General features: G+C 41.2%; 1 protein-coding gene across 2 annotated transcripts in view; it reads left to right on the plus strand.

Annotated features, from left to right (window-relative positions):
- LOC134425830 (connector enhancer of kinase suppressor of ras 2-like) overlaps positions 1–15466 on the plus strand; it is a 173415-nt gene that overhangs the window by 148551 nt on the left and 9398 nt on the right. Inside the window, exons 19-21 of one of the 2 annotated variants that reach the window (XM_063170815.1) lie at positions 3792–3863; positions 13615–13685; positions 14416–14519. In XM_063170815.1, coding sequence (XP_063026885.1) covers positions 3792–3863; positions 13615–13685; positions 14416–14519 — 247 coding nt within the window. The remainder of the gene's footprint in view (positions 1–3791; positions 3864–13614; positions 13686–14415; positions 14520–15466) is intronic. The other variant, XM_063170817.1, reaches the window with a different exon arrangement.

A 15466-nucleotide genomic window follows, 5' to 3' on the forward strand; every position in this document is an offset into this window, starting at 1 on the left:
TCCTCTTCTGTTGTCCTTCACGGCCAGGAGTGAGCATCATCCATTGCCTGATCCCAGAGAAAAGCCAAAACCACAATGCCAGTTTTCCCTCAGCTCTCCCCAGTGCAGAACTAGGAACATTTTGGACCTCAGTTTGGATTTCCCCTCAGATCTCTGCTATTTTCAGAGCTATTGATGTGAAATGTTCAAACCCTTTTGAAACTAAAGGATGTGAAGACTTACTGGGATAATTAATGGGTTTCTCTCTCCCACTGTTCTGTTGGAGGGGGAGCTCTGCTCCTGATGTCCATGGCCCACAGTGATGGAATAGCCTCAAGAAAGCTTTCACAAAAATATAGATAATTGAATGCGTTATTTGGTATGGTTTGATGATGTGCCTCACTAATGCATTTAATGAAGGTACCCTGATAATTTCAGGGGCCCTGGCATTATCTCAGGCTGCTCCAGCTCTCCAGGCTATAGCTGGACAGGCAGTGACCCTGTCCCTGTGAAAGGAGCCTCTCTGCACTGCCACTGAAAACCTTCCCACTGCTTTCAGGCAACACCTGCATCCTCCTGATTAAAAGTGATCACAGAGTAGGAGAAATTATAGTTATTTGAGTTTGTGTGCTGTGGCATGACAGGAATATCGTGTTATTTTCACAGATACTGATAATTATAATGCCCCATGATGATGCTGATCCCCAAGTATAAAGATTAATTGAGCCACAGGTGTAATTAATCCTTATCAACTGGTGCCTTGCCTGAACCTTCAGCAATTTCCACCTAGTGAAAATTTTCATTGCCTAGTTAATGCAAATTTGGGTCTTAAATTTATCAAGGATATGTCACAGTGTTGGCACTTCATGTTGGAAGTGTGCAGTCAGAGCTCTTTACAAATGTCATTGTAGTACAGGCAGACAGGAAGGTACAGCTTAAATGTTGCTGCAGTTTCATAATTTTGCTATTTCTGAAAAGAATTTGACAGTCTGCAGACAGCAAAGCCCCCTTGAGCCACCAGTGGGAAGAAACTTCTGGGTTGTGTGAACTGGAGTGAAATGGAGGGAGAGGGAATATTCTTTAACTGGCACTCCCTACCCCACATCTTGATTATTGCAGCCAGTCTGGGCCCTCCAAACCAAGCCAAATGTAAATATATAGATATAATTCCTCTAAATTATTCATATTTATACATCTCTAATTGTTCCCCTGGAGACTGCAGTTCCTAATGCTAGAAATGTATCTAAACACTTCCCTAATAATAATCTTAGTGACACTGCTGGGAGATGAAGATGGATTTATTGTTTTGCAGTCCTCACAGAGAACTGCAGCACATTTAAATCACAAGTTTGCACAGAACTGGGATCTCCACTTCATAGCAATAAAGATCTCTGGTCTGCAGCCTGCAGATGTGCAACAGTGCAATGCACAAATGCAGCTTTAATGTTCACTACATTAAAGGAAAGGATCTCAATATCAGACAGAAAGATCTCAAGGAACACTCACACAGTAACCAATTAGAGCTGTTTGCAGGGACCTGGCATGTGGGAACTCTTTGCAAAAGCAGCCAGACCTGCAGCTTTTCCCTGATTTACCCTGACAACATTCCTGCTCTTTCTGGCACCTTCACAAGTTCTGTAACAGCTGAGGCAGGAGCCTGCAGACAGTGCCTGACCTGTTGCACACTCCTGATTTCACCTCTCTGTGCCTTAACTGAGGCAGGGTCCTGCGAGATGTAAAATATTCCAATAATCACAGGATCACAGCCTTGTTTGGGTTGGAAGGGACCTTAAAGATCATCCCATTCTACCCCTACAGTGGGCAGGGACACCTTCCACTCGAAAATGATCCACTAATCATAGATTTTATCACATTACAGGAGCACAGAGGAGCCAAATTACACTCTGTTTATCACACTAACTTCCACCCATTAACACTGAAACCCCAATACTGGCATTTAAATGCCTGTATGTGTTTAAATTTCCTGTCTAGGAAAATAATCCTATTTACAAGCAGAAACTCCATCATGTGATATTGTCTCAGGATTAGCCAAGGGGATTAGGATCTTTAGATCCAGTACCTAATCCTCTCCAATCTGAGCCAATGCCACTGGAGATGGTTGGGCAAGTGGAGCAGGACAAGGTGCAGATGCTGCAGAGAGCTCAGACCAACAGCAGAACGATGCAGGAGTGTTTGTTTAGTCATGATTTTCTATTTTCAGCATCAAAAATGTAGTAGTGTAAGGAATTTCTGTTGAAGGTACAGTGTTTGCTCATCTCTGTGTAATTAAAGATGTGCCATGTACTGCTCTGATTCAGACACACAAAACTGTTCCACCTTTGTCACCCACAGCTGTTGGCAGAGAACCAGTGGGAGCTGCTGGTACTCAGTTGACATAGAGGGATTAAAAAGAAGACTAAGAATGATAAGAATTCTTGACACTAAAACCATATCATACCAATCAGTTAAAAGAAAGCATAAATTTGATCAGAGCATACATAAAACTGCATTTATGTAATGATCAGAAGAGAGATAATTAACAAGCCTGTGCCATCTAGTGGGCACCAGGGATCCCTGTGTGGGATTTCACGGCCACTCACTGCTTTTTTTTACAAAGCACCAGCAGCCAGGGCAGTGAGGCTCTGCAGTGGAAATCATCACTGTCCAGATCCCAAAACAACGCTTAAATACCTCCACAGCCTCCTTTTGTGGAATTTAATATTTAATGATAACCCTCTGTGCAAAGATAACGTCACCCCTGATATCCCTAATCTCATGAAAAAGGAAACTGCACAGAAATACAGAATTCTGCTGTAGGGCTTTTGTTAGGAAAGCTGTTGCTGGATGCATTTGTATTAATTATATATATTAAAAAATCACTCTGCCCAGGTGAAGCTTCTTCAGCTTTCATCTTGTCTTTGAAAACTGCAATAAGTCATAGTAATTAATAAAACACTCATTTGCATTTCAGCTATTAATAGTGGAAACATTGCATCACAGGTTCTTCATAATTCCACGTGTAATGATTCCTAATCTAATTCTTACATCTGGTAATTACCATATAAATGTCAGTATTTTAACATAAATGTTATGAATGATAGTGTGGCATTTTTTTAGCATTTGCCAGCTAATCAAATTAATAGTCTTTAATGCTGGGACCCTCTGGTTTCCTTGATAGCAAAACTCCTTTTCATTATACCCTCACAAAAAATTATAAAAACTGTGATTGTTGTTCTTAGCAGTTTTCAACTGCTCAGCTGAGGGAGATCTCAGGGATTGGACCACATAAAAGCATTAATAAAAAGCATTTATGTGAACTATAATCACCTATGCCATCTGATTATTATCTATAATTCCAGTGATTTCTAGCTCAACTTGGCAGCCCTCTGCCTTTCTTTTTGTAGAACACAAAACTGTCATCAAATACATGAGAAGAGGTGGGGGGGGGGATCAAACAATTATTCCTTTAGTTGATCTTTGGAATACAACTAAGATGTACTTGAATATACTCAGTAAGACTTTCAAATTAACCCAAGGAGATTTTAGACATAGAACATCAGTGGTAATCAAAAGGATTTATATTTTTAAGTCATTCAAGTGCTTTTGAAATTTTTGTAAAGTATGAGGCTCACAAATGTAGATGAAATCAGATTGGGGGGAATCCATTGATAAAGTTAGGCAGCAAAATTCAGACTGAAGATGACAAATGCCTGTGAAACCTGAAGAATCATAGAGCAGGACAGTCTGGTGAATTTGTAGACAAGATGTTTGAAAGAAAAGGTGGTTTTTATTCTTTGTGCTCTTTTTTATAGTGCCTTCAAAGCATGTCACCCCAAAATAAAAAGCTTCTACTTCGCAACCGACTGCCTTGAGGAGATGAACAGGTGAGTTGTGTGTCCCCTTTGTTGTGGGATGTTCTTTATCCTGCTGCTTCAATATTTCATCTGACACAGGAATATCCTCCTGGAGCCTGATGGAATGCTGGCTCATGGTGTTCTCAGGAATTCATTTTCCATTAATTTCAGTACATACATTTCATTCTGTGGCTCAATTTGCTGACATTTCCTGCCATGACATGTCTCAGTTCTGCAGAGGAAAGTTACTTGTGTTGGTCTCATCTGTGTTAATTAGAATTTTTTCTCTTATTGATGGACTTAAGGTTCATCACCCTTGTGCAGTTTTGTGGGTGAAGGCTGGAAGTCTCAGTGGGATCAGCGTTTCTGGTTTATTAAACAGTGCACCTACACCAAAGCTTGTACAGAGAACACCCAGGTGGTGGTGTGTGTGTGTACACATATATATGTATATATACATATATATATATTCCCCTCATAATGCCAAGAACACACCCCAACAACACAGAAAATCAGCATTAACTAATTTTATTCACCACATCACTGTCCCAACACAGAGCAGAGGCAAGCAAAATTCCATTTTTGGTGTTGTAGTGAGTTCTAGATGTCCTTGGATGTGCTGGGGGGACATTCCAAACTCCTGACTGGACAAGGCTCTGGACAGCCTGATCCAACATTAAAGCTGGCCCTGCTGGGGGTGGCTGTGGGAACAGGCACCTCCTGGGAGCTCTTCCAGCCCAAATTGCTCCGTGCTTCTCCTTTGTGATTCAGGGGTGAAGGTGGGACAGGGCCTTAGATCCCAAAAGGCAGGGTCAGATGTCCTCCCTCCTCCTGTTACCTCAGAAGTTTGTTTATTCCCAGCTGAGGTGGAAAGCACAAGGACACTTGGGACAAGGTCACATCCTGGGAAGTCTGAAATCTTTCCTGGCACAGATAACTGAAACTTTGAGATGTTCTCACTTACAGTTGTTCTTAATGTTTGCCAGCTTGGGAAGACAAATATGGATGGGGTTTTTCCTTTGGGATATTAAGGCCTAAAAACCATTGTTGAATTAACATTTATATTCTGTGGCTTACATGGCTCTTCGGGTATGTTGGGCTGTGAGCCTGGCTGGGGTGAAACTGTGGAGAGCTGTTCATCCTGCACTGAGGAGGGGGGTGAGCCTCCCTTATCAGCAGTGGGATACATTCAGGGTTTAAGTTTGCTGAAAAATATTTTTTGAAGGTTGTTAACGTTCCATTGCTCAGTTCTGTGGGGGGGTTCAGGTTTGTTGAAGTGAGGATGTTTTGCTGGTTTAGCTCTGCCTGGTCTCCCTTGATTTCAGCTGCTGGGGTAGCTCTCGTTTGTTGAAGTGCCATTGATCATATCTATAAATTATACATAAAATGTTCTCAAGGAAAAGCAGGAAGTCTTGACACACATTCAATGAGCTGCTTTTACAACATCCATTGATTTTTCCGTGGGGAGCCCAGGAAGCTGCAATGAGGCCTTGGAGCAAAGGAGCAGCTGGGAAGGTGCCAGCGTGTCCTTCCATACCACACTATCCTAAACATCATTGACTTTGGAATTTACAAGAGCCTTTTCCCTGAATTTTTGGGAAGAAGGCAAAGGGTGAGCTTCTACTTGAAGTGTTTTGTGCAGTATTTTCCCTTCAGCAATTCTGTCCCTGCAGAGCAATTGGGATTCACTCCCCACCCCAATGATGGATAACTCTGCTACCTCTGACATCCCTGGGCACCCTGCAGCTCTTACAGCTTTCCTGGAATTCCTTCTCCCAGAGATCCTGGGTGAAATTTGAAATGAGGAACAAGATTCATAGATGAAAAATGTGCTTAAAATACTGATTCCACAAATCTCTCTCTTCCCAGCAAATTGCTAGCCCCATAATGTGAGGAAATAGAGCAAATATTTTACATGGTATCTCTCACTCCTGTTTGCAGCACAGAATTTAGGTGGATTTTCCCTGCTGATGGAAGGGGAGATCCCTCATGCTGAAAAGTGAAGGATCCTGGCAGGGAGAGGAAAATTCCTCATTCACTATGAGGGGAATTTTATCCTTTCTTCAACCACTTTTATTTTAACAGCTCTTTTTAGAGTTTCTCACCCCAGATTCACTATTTATTAATTTTTTTCCACTCTGGAATATTTTCCTGTGCCTTTAACCCCACATTGCTGAAGGAAGAGCTGGACCCCCGTGGGTGGGGCTGGATTATTCTGTGGCAGACCCAGGCACTGAGCTGGGGCTGAGTTTTGCCTGCTGTGTTACTCAGGTTTGCAGGATTCACACTCATGCTGTTTGTCAGCTCTTACACGGGCAGAGCCGTGTTCTTAGAAATGAATTAATAATGAACTTGATGAGCTCATCTCTAGCTTGCTACTCCAAGCTTGTTAAAGGGCTTATTTCCCAGAAGTGCTTCATCTGCTACCACACCACACATAACCTGTTTATGGCTTTAATTAGCATTGAATTTAATATTGGGCTGTTTTACAATATCGACTTTATTTAAAACTTACATGCCATTGAAAGGCAGGGCAGTGCATTTGCAATCTCATCCTGGACTCCAAATATTAAATTTTTTAAAGTTTCTATTTTAGGCTGAATAATTTGATCACTTTTGATTTGAATAACTGGGTTAACTTTGCAATTTTAATAACTCCCATAAATCTTTGGTGTTCATTCAAGAAATATAACAAATAGTTGCTACTCAAACAGAATGATGATTAATTTTTATAGCGATCACTCCTATATTTTCCAAGACCTGAAAGACTATAGCACAATATTTATCTTGAAAAATAATTGTGTGAAAATTGAAGTATTCTGAACCAAGCAAATTTTATGGTGACTCCTATCTACTTTTACATATGGAGTATAACCAAGTGAGTTACTCAAGACTTTCCCTAAATCATCCTGTTTATTACTAAAGTTAATTCAGTTTTCTCCCTTAAATTTCAGGCATGTTGGTCTCTTTGACAGGTCTTGGCCAAATCAGATGGTGAGCCAGGGTTAACACATCTTTTCCAGTTTCAATGCACGTAGACTTCACTTTATATAAACTGGCACCCAAGTAAAGCTTTTGGCAACTTAAAGTTTCAGCTATTAGACCCTTCTTTCCCCCTTAAACTGGAGAAGTGAGCAGGAGATTGTCAGATCTGTCTGGCTGATTCACCAGCTCTTTATCAAATAGAGCTGAGTAAGTGTTACACAGCTCTTACTCTCAGCCCCTCACCTGCTGAGAAGTCAGGAGATAATTCTGCAGAACATGAAAGGTGCTTTTCAAAGAGAAATCCCTGGAATGGAGCTTCCCAATGGTGCTGTAAATAATCATAAAGAGCAGGTTTTCCTTTCTTCCTTTTATGTTCCCATAAACATGTTTCAAATCTGTGCCCGAGGCCACACCAGCCCTCTAATTTATTGTTCTCACATAAGAGCTCCAAAGTGCAGCACAAGTAAAACAATTTTCTGATCAGAATTAGCTGCAGGCCCCAAGGACTGGGTGAAACCATGATGTTCATGGGAGAGCACAGGGGCAAAATACTGCACCAGGAATTCCCAGCACTGAGCTGGAACGTTCCAAACCTCATTTCCTGGGCACGTCACCTGGCTCCTCCTTTTTAAAATTAATGAACTATTTACCCCAGACTTGTGGAGTTCCACTTGCCCCTCAGCCAGCCCCAGCCCCAGTGGCTGATGGAGTTTGCAGTGCCCAGTTGTGATTTTCCAGCACTCCCAAATCTGGGCTGGGGGATTCGTCCCTCCTGCAGGAGGCAGGGGCTGCCCTGGCTTTCTGCACCAGCTGCAATTACAAAATTCACTTCATCAAATTCTGCTGCAAATAGCGCCAGTGGGAACTGATAAGGTTCTTCTGGGATCCAAGCAGTTCAGCTGCATTTCACGGAGCAGATTTGGTGATTCCAGCCCTGCACCTCTGAGCTGAAGGCGGTGTCACAGTCCTGTTGTGACCTTATGCTGGATATACAGAGTTAACTCTGCCAAATCTGAAATAAGTCATAGAAATAAGAAATTTCATCATAATTAATTATATTTAACAGACATTTAACAGCGTTATTTGGCCTATTTGAGCTGAGTTTTTAAAAACTATGTAGAAGCAGATTACAAAATTTCACAAGTAAGTCACCCCATTTCTTTAAAAAATTCACCCTAAACCCCACCCATAGTTTATGTCATGCTAAACTCAGCTTTCTTGCTTGTAAACAAAGCTTTCTTTCTCCAGAGCTTTCCTTTGGGCCAAACATTTGGTGAAAGCTGGGGCAAAAGTTTGAGTGAGTAAAGAGAAGTTCCAGTTGAGTGAGGTTTTGTGACTGTTTTGGTGATTTCTTTAGGGTTTATTATTGGTTCTGGATCAAATATCCTATCAGTTATTGTGTGCTTTTACTCTCTGTGATACACAACTGTATTTGTACAGTAAATGCTGGTACCAGAAAGGTAATTTATTTGCTACAAAGCAGTGAATTTCTTTTGTCTATTACCCACTGGGGAAAACAAAAAAACAAAAACAAACCACCCACACCAAACCAGACTTCTGAGTACAGAGACATAATTGTGCATTTGTTTGACAGAGTCAAGTTAAAAAAATTAAAAATAGAAAAAAAATCCCATTAAGTGCATGAAGCAGATGCACATGCAAAGAGGGCACAGATTGGTTCACTTGTCAATTCTTAAGCTGTCTCGGGCTTTTTTCCTATTTTTCCAGCCTGACAAATCTAAGAAGACAATGCATGAAACAAGATCAACAGTCATGTCAAATTGTCAAATCAGAGAGTACTCAGAGTTTATCCCGTGAATGATTTTGCCTAACAAATCCCAGCAAGTGTGACAAATCCAGCAGCAGAGGCAGAGCTGCTGGGGCTGATGCACAGCAGAGATGAGCTCACGGAGCAGGAGCTGCTCAGGGTCACATTTCACCAGGAGATGCTTTGGGGCTCCTTTTGTGTGGAGGAAAATCAAGGCATCATCTCAGCCACCCCTGTTACAGCTGCCTTTATTCTCTTAAATCAATGTATTACCTGCATAAGCATTGAAAATAGGGAAAATGATGTACCTTAGGAAGGCAAATGGGAAATGCATTGATTTTTCAGGTGTTCAGTAAGAAAGACTGGGCAGAGAAGTCCACATAACAAGTACAAAATCAATTTTTAAATCTAATTGTGAATTGCAAAAAATTTTACTGTGAATTCTGGAATCTGATTATCCCAGTGATGGAAAACACATAATACAAAGCTTTTGATCAGAAATTAAATGTAAACTGCACTGAATAAATTCTATGTGTGAAATAAATGGTTCAAAGGAATCTCTAATAGATTTAAAGATAACTTGATTTAAGTGAAATTTAACTTCCACTTAGTGCTAGTTTTTCCTTTTAACCAAATAATCTCTAATGTAGATGCAATCTCAAAATGAAAAAAATATTTCTGCACTGAAACATTTCTAACACAAAACTGAAGTGGTGTACAAGGTCAAGAATTAATGATGAAAAGATGCAAGGAAGATAGGAAGTATATTTTATTTATTCTTTCTGTTAATGTGTCAGGATTTCACAGACTTAATTTTTAAAGGAACAATTAACAGAGAGAAATAATGAAAATAGTTGGACTTTTTCTTGAATTTACACCTTTTCAGGACATGTAATTTTTTACATATTCATTTGAATTAAATAGCTTTTTCTAAAACCAGCCACCTGGTATGTGCAGTAAGTGGGAAATCAAATCAAACTTTTCTGAGCCACAGAATCTCACTTCTTCTCCCCCTCTTCTCCATGGTTTTATGGAACAGTTCTAACTATAACCTAAAAATTCTAACTTTTCACCCCTTTTTTATAGGAAGAGAAAAAAGGTTTTCCTCTTCCCTTGGCTTTCACTCTCCTACACTAAAAAATAATGGTTCTCTCCAATTTATGGCTACTGAGATTGTCCAAGCTGTTATGTTTTTTTATTTGTGCTTTTTCACTCTGGACTTGTATAAAGGAGCAGCCAGGGGGGTGAGTGTGGTGCCCCTGTGGAAACTTTAATTGTCTTCACTCCCAGAACCTCCCACTGACCTAGGGCTGGCTCAGCAGAGTAAACTCTGAAAGCCAGGAAACAGAAATTCATTAATTTGTACATTGAGGAGGGGCATATTCTGGTTTTCAATGCAGTGTTAGGGGAGCAAAGCAATGTGCAATTGTTTCCAGCTGCTTGGCCCCCTTCAGCATTTCCCAATGTTTCTGTCAGTGGCTGAATGTGCTCCTGGTTCCTGACAATTTGGGGTTTTTTGGGATGATTCACTCCAGTCTCAGGCTGTGACAGCTCCTCACTGCCCTGGTGCCTTCACTCAGCCCAGGCCTGGGGCACAATCAGACTCTCAGAAGAGGCCCTGGGTAATAACCAGAATTATCTCAGTAAATTTAACTTAAGTACTACCAGGCAGCTCTATTTTATCCCAAAGCAATGACAGCAGTGCCTGTTTGTAACCATCAGAATTAATTACAACCAAGCCTGATTTATTTAGAATTTAATTGAGACAAAGTACAAAATTTACTTGTGCACTTTGATGACTTTACTTGAGGCTCGTCTTTCCCTGCCTTTGGTTCACTGGAGTACAGGCAATAAAAAACAACCCATTTCTTGGTTGTTACAATGTGCCTTGGTAAGTGATTATGGCTTATGGGGATTTGCACAGTCCTGGAGGTAAAATGTTGTGGCAGAGGATCCCTGGGACATTTAGTGCTGCTCTGTCATCACAATTCCCATCCAGAATGCAAACCCATGCTCTGTTGGGTGGCCTAGACTCAGTGAAACATCCTGGTTAAGTTGTTTAATTATCAACAGGAAAGAGTTGTTGCAGTTTTCCAGGTAAAAAGGCAGGATCTGGGGAGGGAGCCCGGCCTGGGGTTGGGGTGTGGGATGTGCACCTGAGATCCCAAAGGTGCCCAGAGCTCCTGGTGGCCACAGGGGAGTCCCAGAGCAGCTGGGGCACAGCTCCAGAGCCCCAACAGCAAGGCTGGGGCTGTGCTGGCAGCTGCAGCACCCAGCCCCTCCCCGGGCTGTGCATCCTCCATCCCTACAGACTCAGCTCTGCCAGGAGCCCCAGGGCCAGCTGGAACCCAGCCTCTGCCCACAGGGCACCTGGGACAGCTCAGAACCAACTGCCTGCCTTTCCAGGCTCTCCACAAAGAGCTTTTTATAACCTTGAAAAACCTGCAGTTTTCTGAGAAATGAAAGTGGTTTGCTCATCAAGGAAATTCATCTAGTTTATGCAGGGTTCCTTCAAACTGAGCTTGCATTTCCTTGGGAAAAAAAAATTAACTGTTAGAAAATGAGCTGTAATCTCACCACTTGTATATCTCCTGATTAACCTCAAAAACATTCACTCATGCTTTTCTTAAAAACACAAAACCTAAAATGGAGATTCTAGTTCTTTTATCAGAAGAGATTTTACCATGATAAGCCACTGAATGTCATCAGATAACCTTTTATGTGGGCTTGGCCAGGAGCTGACTCTGAATTGCAGTAAATGAGGTGAGAAAGTCCTTGTAACTCTGGTGGGGATGATCTTGGCCTTTGCAAGAGAAAAGCCTGAGCAGCCTTAGAGAAGGAAGATTAACTTCAGCTAATTCCAGATTTGGCCATTGAGGCCATGTGCATAAAGCTGATACTCTGGGTATCCTCAGAGCATCCCGGGCTCTGGGAGGTTAATCCTAACACTTCAACTGGTGTCTGTGTTTGCTTCCAACATCTGACACCCTAAAATTAACAATGAGTAAAAGAAATTCAGCAAGAAATTTAAGACAATATAAATTTCCATACACTGACCACACAAATGGCTGTGTCTGTTTTAACTTGGAAAATGGTAATTAGTCCTAATTTATCATTGGTGCTTAAGCAGAACCTCAGTTGAAGGCACTGAGCCATCCTGCTTAATTACCAAAGGCATATGGCAAAGTATGACTGAAACTATTTTGCTCCAGTGCTAATGAGTTCAGAAATTCAGGAACAAATGATGAAAAACTGGTGAATAGAAATGCTGATAAAGGAGTGATGTCACTGCCAGTCCTGCAGTGAAGGATCTGCCCTGCAAGGGAAGCAAACCCCAGGCAGTGCAGGCACCGTGAGCTGAGGGAAATGATGCTGGAGACCACTGTGCTAAAGCTCTTCTGGAAATCTGTTAATCCATTTTAAATGCACTTCCCTCATGATAAAGATGAGTTATTGATGTGCTGATGCAAACAAGGGCTGTAAGCAGTGCTAAGCCTGCATTTGGTATTTGGGAAAACTAATCATCATTTCCATTTTCATCTCCAATTTGCTGACTTCTGCCTTAATACTGAGAGGCAAAGCAGTATGATTGTACAGTTCTTTATTTTCATAGTTCCGCAAGTAAATTAAACTCTCTCAGAATTCCCTGTAAGAAGTGAATGTTGTGGTCCCCTTTGGCTACTTGGGAAAGCCATGAGATCCAGGCAGAGCCTCTGTGAGCCGGGGCTGTGCCAATAGCAGAGATGAGGATCATTGCTGGGAGCAGGGGATCAATACGTGCTCAGCTCTGAGCTATTTTTAGTGCACAGTTCACTCTCCCTTCGCTTTCTGCCTCCTTGCTGTGCCTCCCATCTCCCACACACCCCTCTCCTGGACAACAACAGTCACACTCACGTCCTTAAAAGCTTTTTTTTCTCCTCTAGTACAAGTGGGAAAGAATGACACTGAAGAGTTTTCTTGTTTTGATCTGCAAAACAACTCGTCCTTTTGATATTGCATGTACTGTTCACTAATGTCTGACTTGAGGCCTGTGAAAGATGGCTTTGCCATTATAATATTCATTAACCAAGAAGATAATTATTAACAAATTTGATGTTGCAAATGTTCGAAAAGGAAAAAGAGCTGCTTCTAGATAAACTCTCACATCAGTTTTCTGGGAAATTAATTAGATAATTAAGAATTTAGTCACCAAGGAAGGGAATGGTTCAAAACATCCCAGGCATTATAGATGTCACAATTAGGGCTTTTTTCTTTGGTTATATCTCCTTGTTGATGAAAATAAGATAATTCTTGATTTTCCATTTGCTGAACATTAAGAAGTGACTTTTCCCTCTGTGTGTTAATTTCCTTTTCCTTCTAGTTTTTTAATTATATATTGTGTAAACATCTAGTAATCTTACATAAAGAAAACTCAAAAGGTACTTTCCCCAAGATTAGCTATAATATTTCCCTAAGGAAGTAAAGAATCTTCTTTTCTATCAAACTAAATAATTTGAGGACAAAGAAAGAAACCAATTTCACACATCCAATGTGAAATGCAAATATTGAAGCACTTGCAGTTTACCAAGACTTTAGAAACCCAAAAGTCTGTATTAAACAAATTAAGGGAAAATAATGTTGATATCACAGCTCAACAACACTAAGTGTTTATATCACCAGCATTGTGAATCCAGACTAGCAAATAACCAAACTGCCATAGGCTGTTTTAGCTTTCTGAGGATACAAGTTTAATACAACTTTAATTTCCCAACACAGGTTTTCAGACAATAATTATCATAAGTCTATTTTATTTTATAGTCTTTTGGCAATTCAGGCAAGTTCTTGAAATAAACATCAATCAGAATAAATGTGAAAAATCCTTTATTCCCACTTATCAAACACACAGCAAATCTGAATCATGGGTTTAACAGCCTTTTTGTTTAGGTGTTGTGTCCGACTTTTCCAGATGTTAAGGATGTGGATGCCTTCAGATTTACATGAGAAGTTCCTTTTAAATACCTCTCTTCCTCATTTTTATTGTTCTGTTAGATGGATGAATCGTTTGGGTCTCGCAGCAATTGGTTACACACCTGATGACAAGGATATTCACCCAGATGAAGGTAATGCTTCAGTGGTTATAATCAGGAGAAGAAAGCAGACAGGAAAAATCTGTTCAGTATTTCACTGAAGCTGGAGAGTTCATAACTGACTTTATCAACATACGGCCATATCATTCTAAATATCAATTTTGATAAGAATACATTTCCTCGAACTACATTTATTGGTGCCACCACCAAAGAAAATAAAATCCTTAGCAGTAGTTTTAGGAAATATTTAAAATTGGCGGTAAAGAGAATGCGGGGTTCAGGGTGAGGTGTGATCTCCCAGATTCCAGCCCTCAGGGATGTTCATCCCCATAAAACATGGCAGAGACTTGGGGCAATGTGTGCTTCAGCAATATTTGTTTGCACCTCCTGAGCTCGGGTGCCAGCCTTGTCCTCTCCCCATCACCCACAGTGGAACCTGTTATGCCCAATTAAATTAAGTGCTCAGGCTTGGCTCTACTTCAGCATCTGGAATGAGGCTTCTGTGTGAAAGTCTGGGAGCAGAAGTTGGTTTTTATGTGCAGTGGGAGTCAGGTGCCCGAGCTGCCTTCTGTAACCCTTTCCTAAATCATTCAGAGCTTCCCTGTTTGAGGGGCCAGACCTTCCCACCAGCCCCTTCCTGAGCGGCTGCCAAGCCCTGCAGTGACTGGGAAACTTTACCTTGCCCTTAGAAGGATGTTGCTGAAATGTGGGATCTGTTTTGTGGTGGAAAAGCACCCGAGTGAGAGCTGGAATGCTTTGTCAGCAGATTACTGGAGCGAGAGCGACCAGGACGACATCGAGGGCTCGCTGACGCTGAAGCAGGAGGGCTCCTCCACGCTGTGTGACAGCTACCACCGCACCCCCTCAGTGAGTGACACCCCTGCATGTGCCAGGGCCACCAAAAACAGCCCTGGGCCTGGGCTGGCTCCTCCCTTGTCCTGGGATAGTTAAACACTGAAAAGGTGGTGAAACAAAGACAGATGTGTTGTTAAAATGAAATTACTGCTGCTCCTTGTGAGCCAAGACCTGGATTTTTCCTTAGCAAATCAGTTAGGAAGGAAGGAGAGGTAAATGTTTCCTGACACACATCTCTCACCAGACTGGAAATATAACCTTTTTTATAGGATTGGTGAAACTACGCATCATAACAGAAACAGAATATTCAAATTTTACTTTCACTGCAGAATGTGAAAAGAATGTGATGGATGGGATAGTTTGTATTAACTGAGACTGTTTTTCAATTATGAATATTGGATACTGGATGCTATAGATTAAGATCAGCTCACATTCACCCAGTAATCATGTTTTACTTCTTTTTTGAAGAACAAATCTTTCTAGGACAGGGAATTTTTTTACAAGATTGTGTACAATGCCGTGGTGATGACAATATTGCAAACAGAACATTTCTATTAGACAAAACACAGGCAATTATGATAATTGTTCTATGATTCCAAGCACAGATAGGACTGTTCTCTATTTTTCTTTCGGATTTTTCTTCAGCGTGAATGACATGATCCTCACACAGCCAGAACCAAAGAAAGAGTGACTGAGACAACAGCATCACATGGGTGAAGCTCAGACTGATTTTCACCCATGTGATGCTGTTTTATCAACTGGGATACAGGTTAAGCCCCTCCCTTTCTGTTTTTCCACATTTTTGCCTTTCTCTTTGTTTTGAATGAAATTTATACACAGACCCAGAGAATTCATTCAAATAGTTTCACAAGTTCAACAGTCCCCCGGCGAAAAATCTTCCTGGGTGCTGAAGTTTTTGTTGTTTGGGTTTGGTTTTTGGTTTTTTTTTTCTGTTTGGC

This window comes from Melospiza melodia, chromosome 16, assembly GCF_035770615.1.
Source record: "Melospiza melodia melodia isolate bMelMel2 chromosome 16, bMelMel2.pri, whole genome shotgun sequence".
Classification (NCBI taxonomy): Eukaryota; Metazoa; Chordata; class Aves; order Passeriformes; family Passerellidae; genus Melospiza; species Melospiza melodia.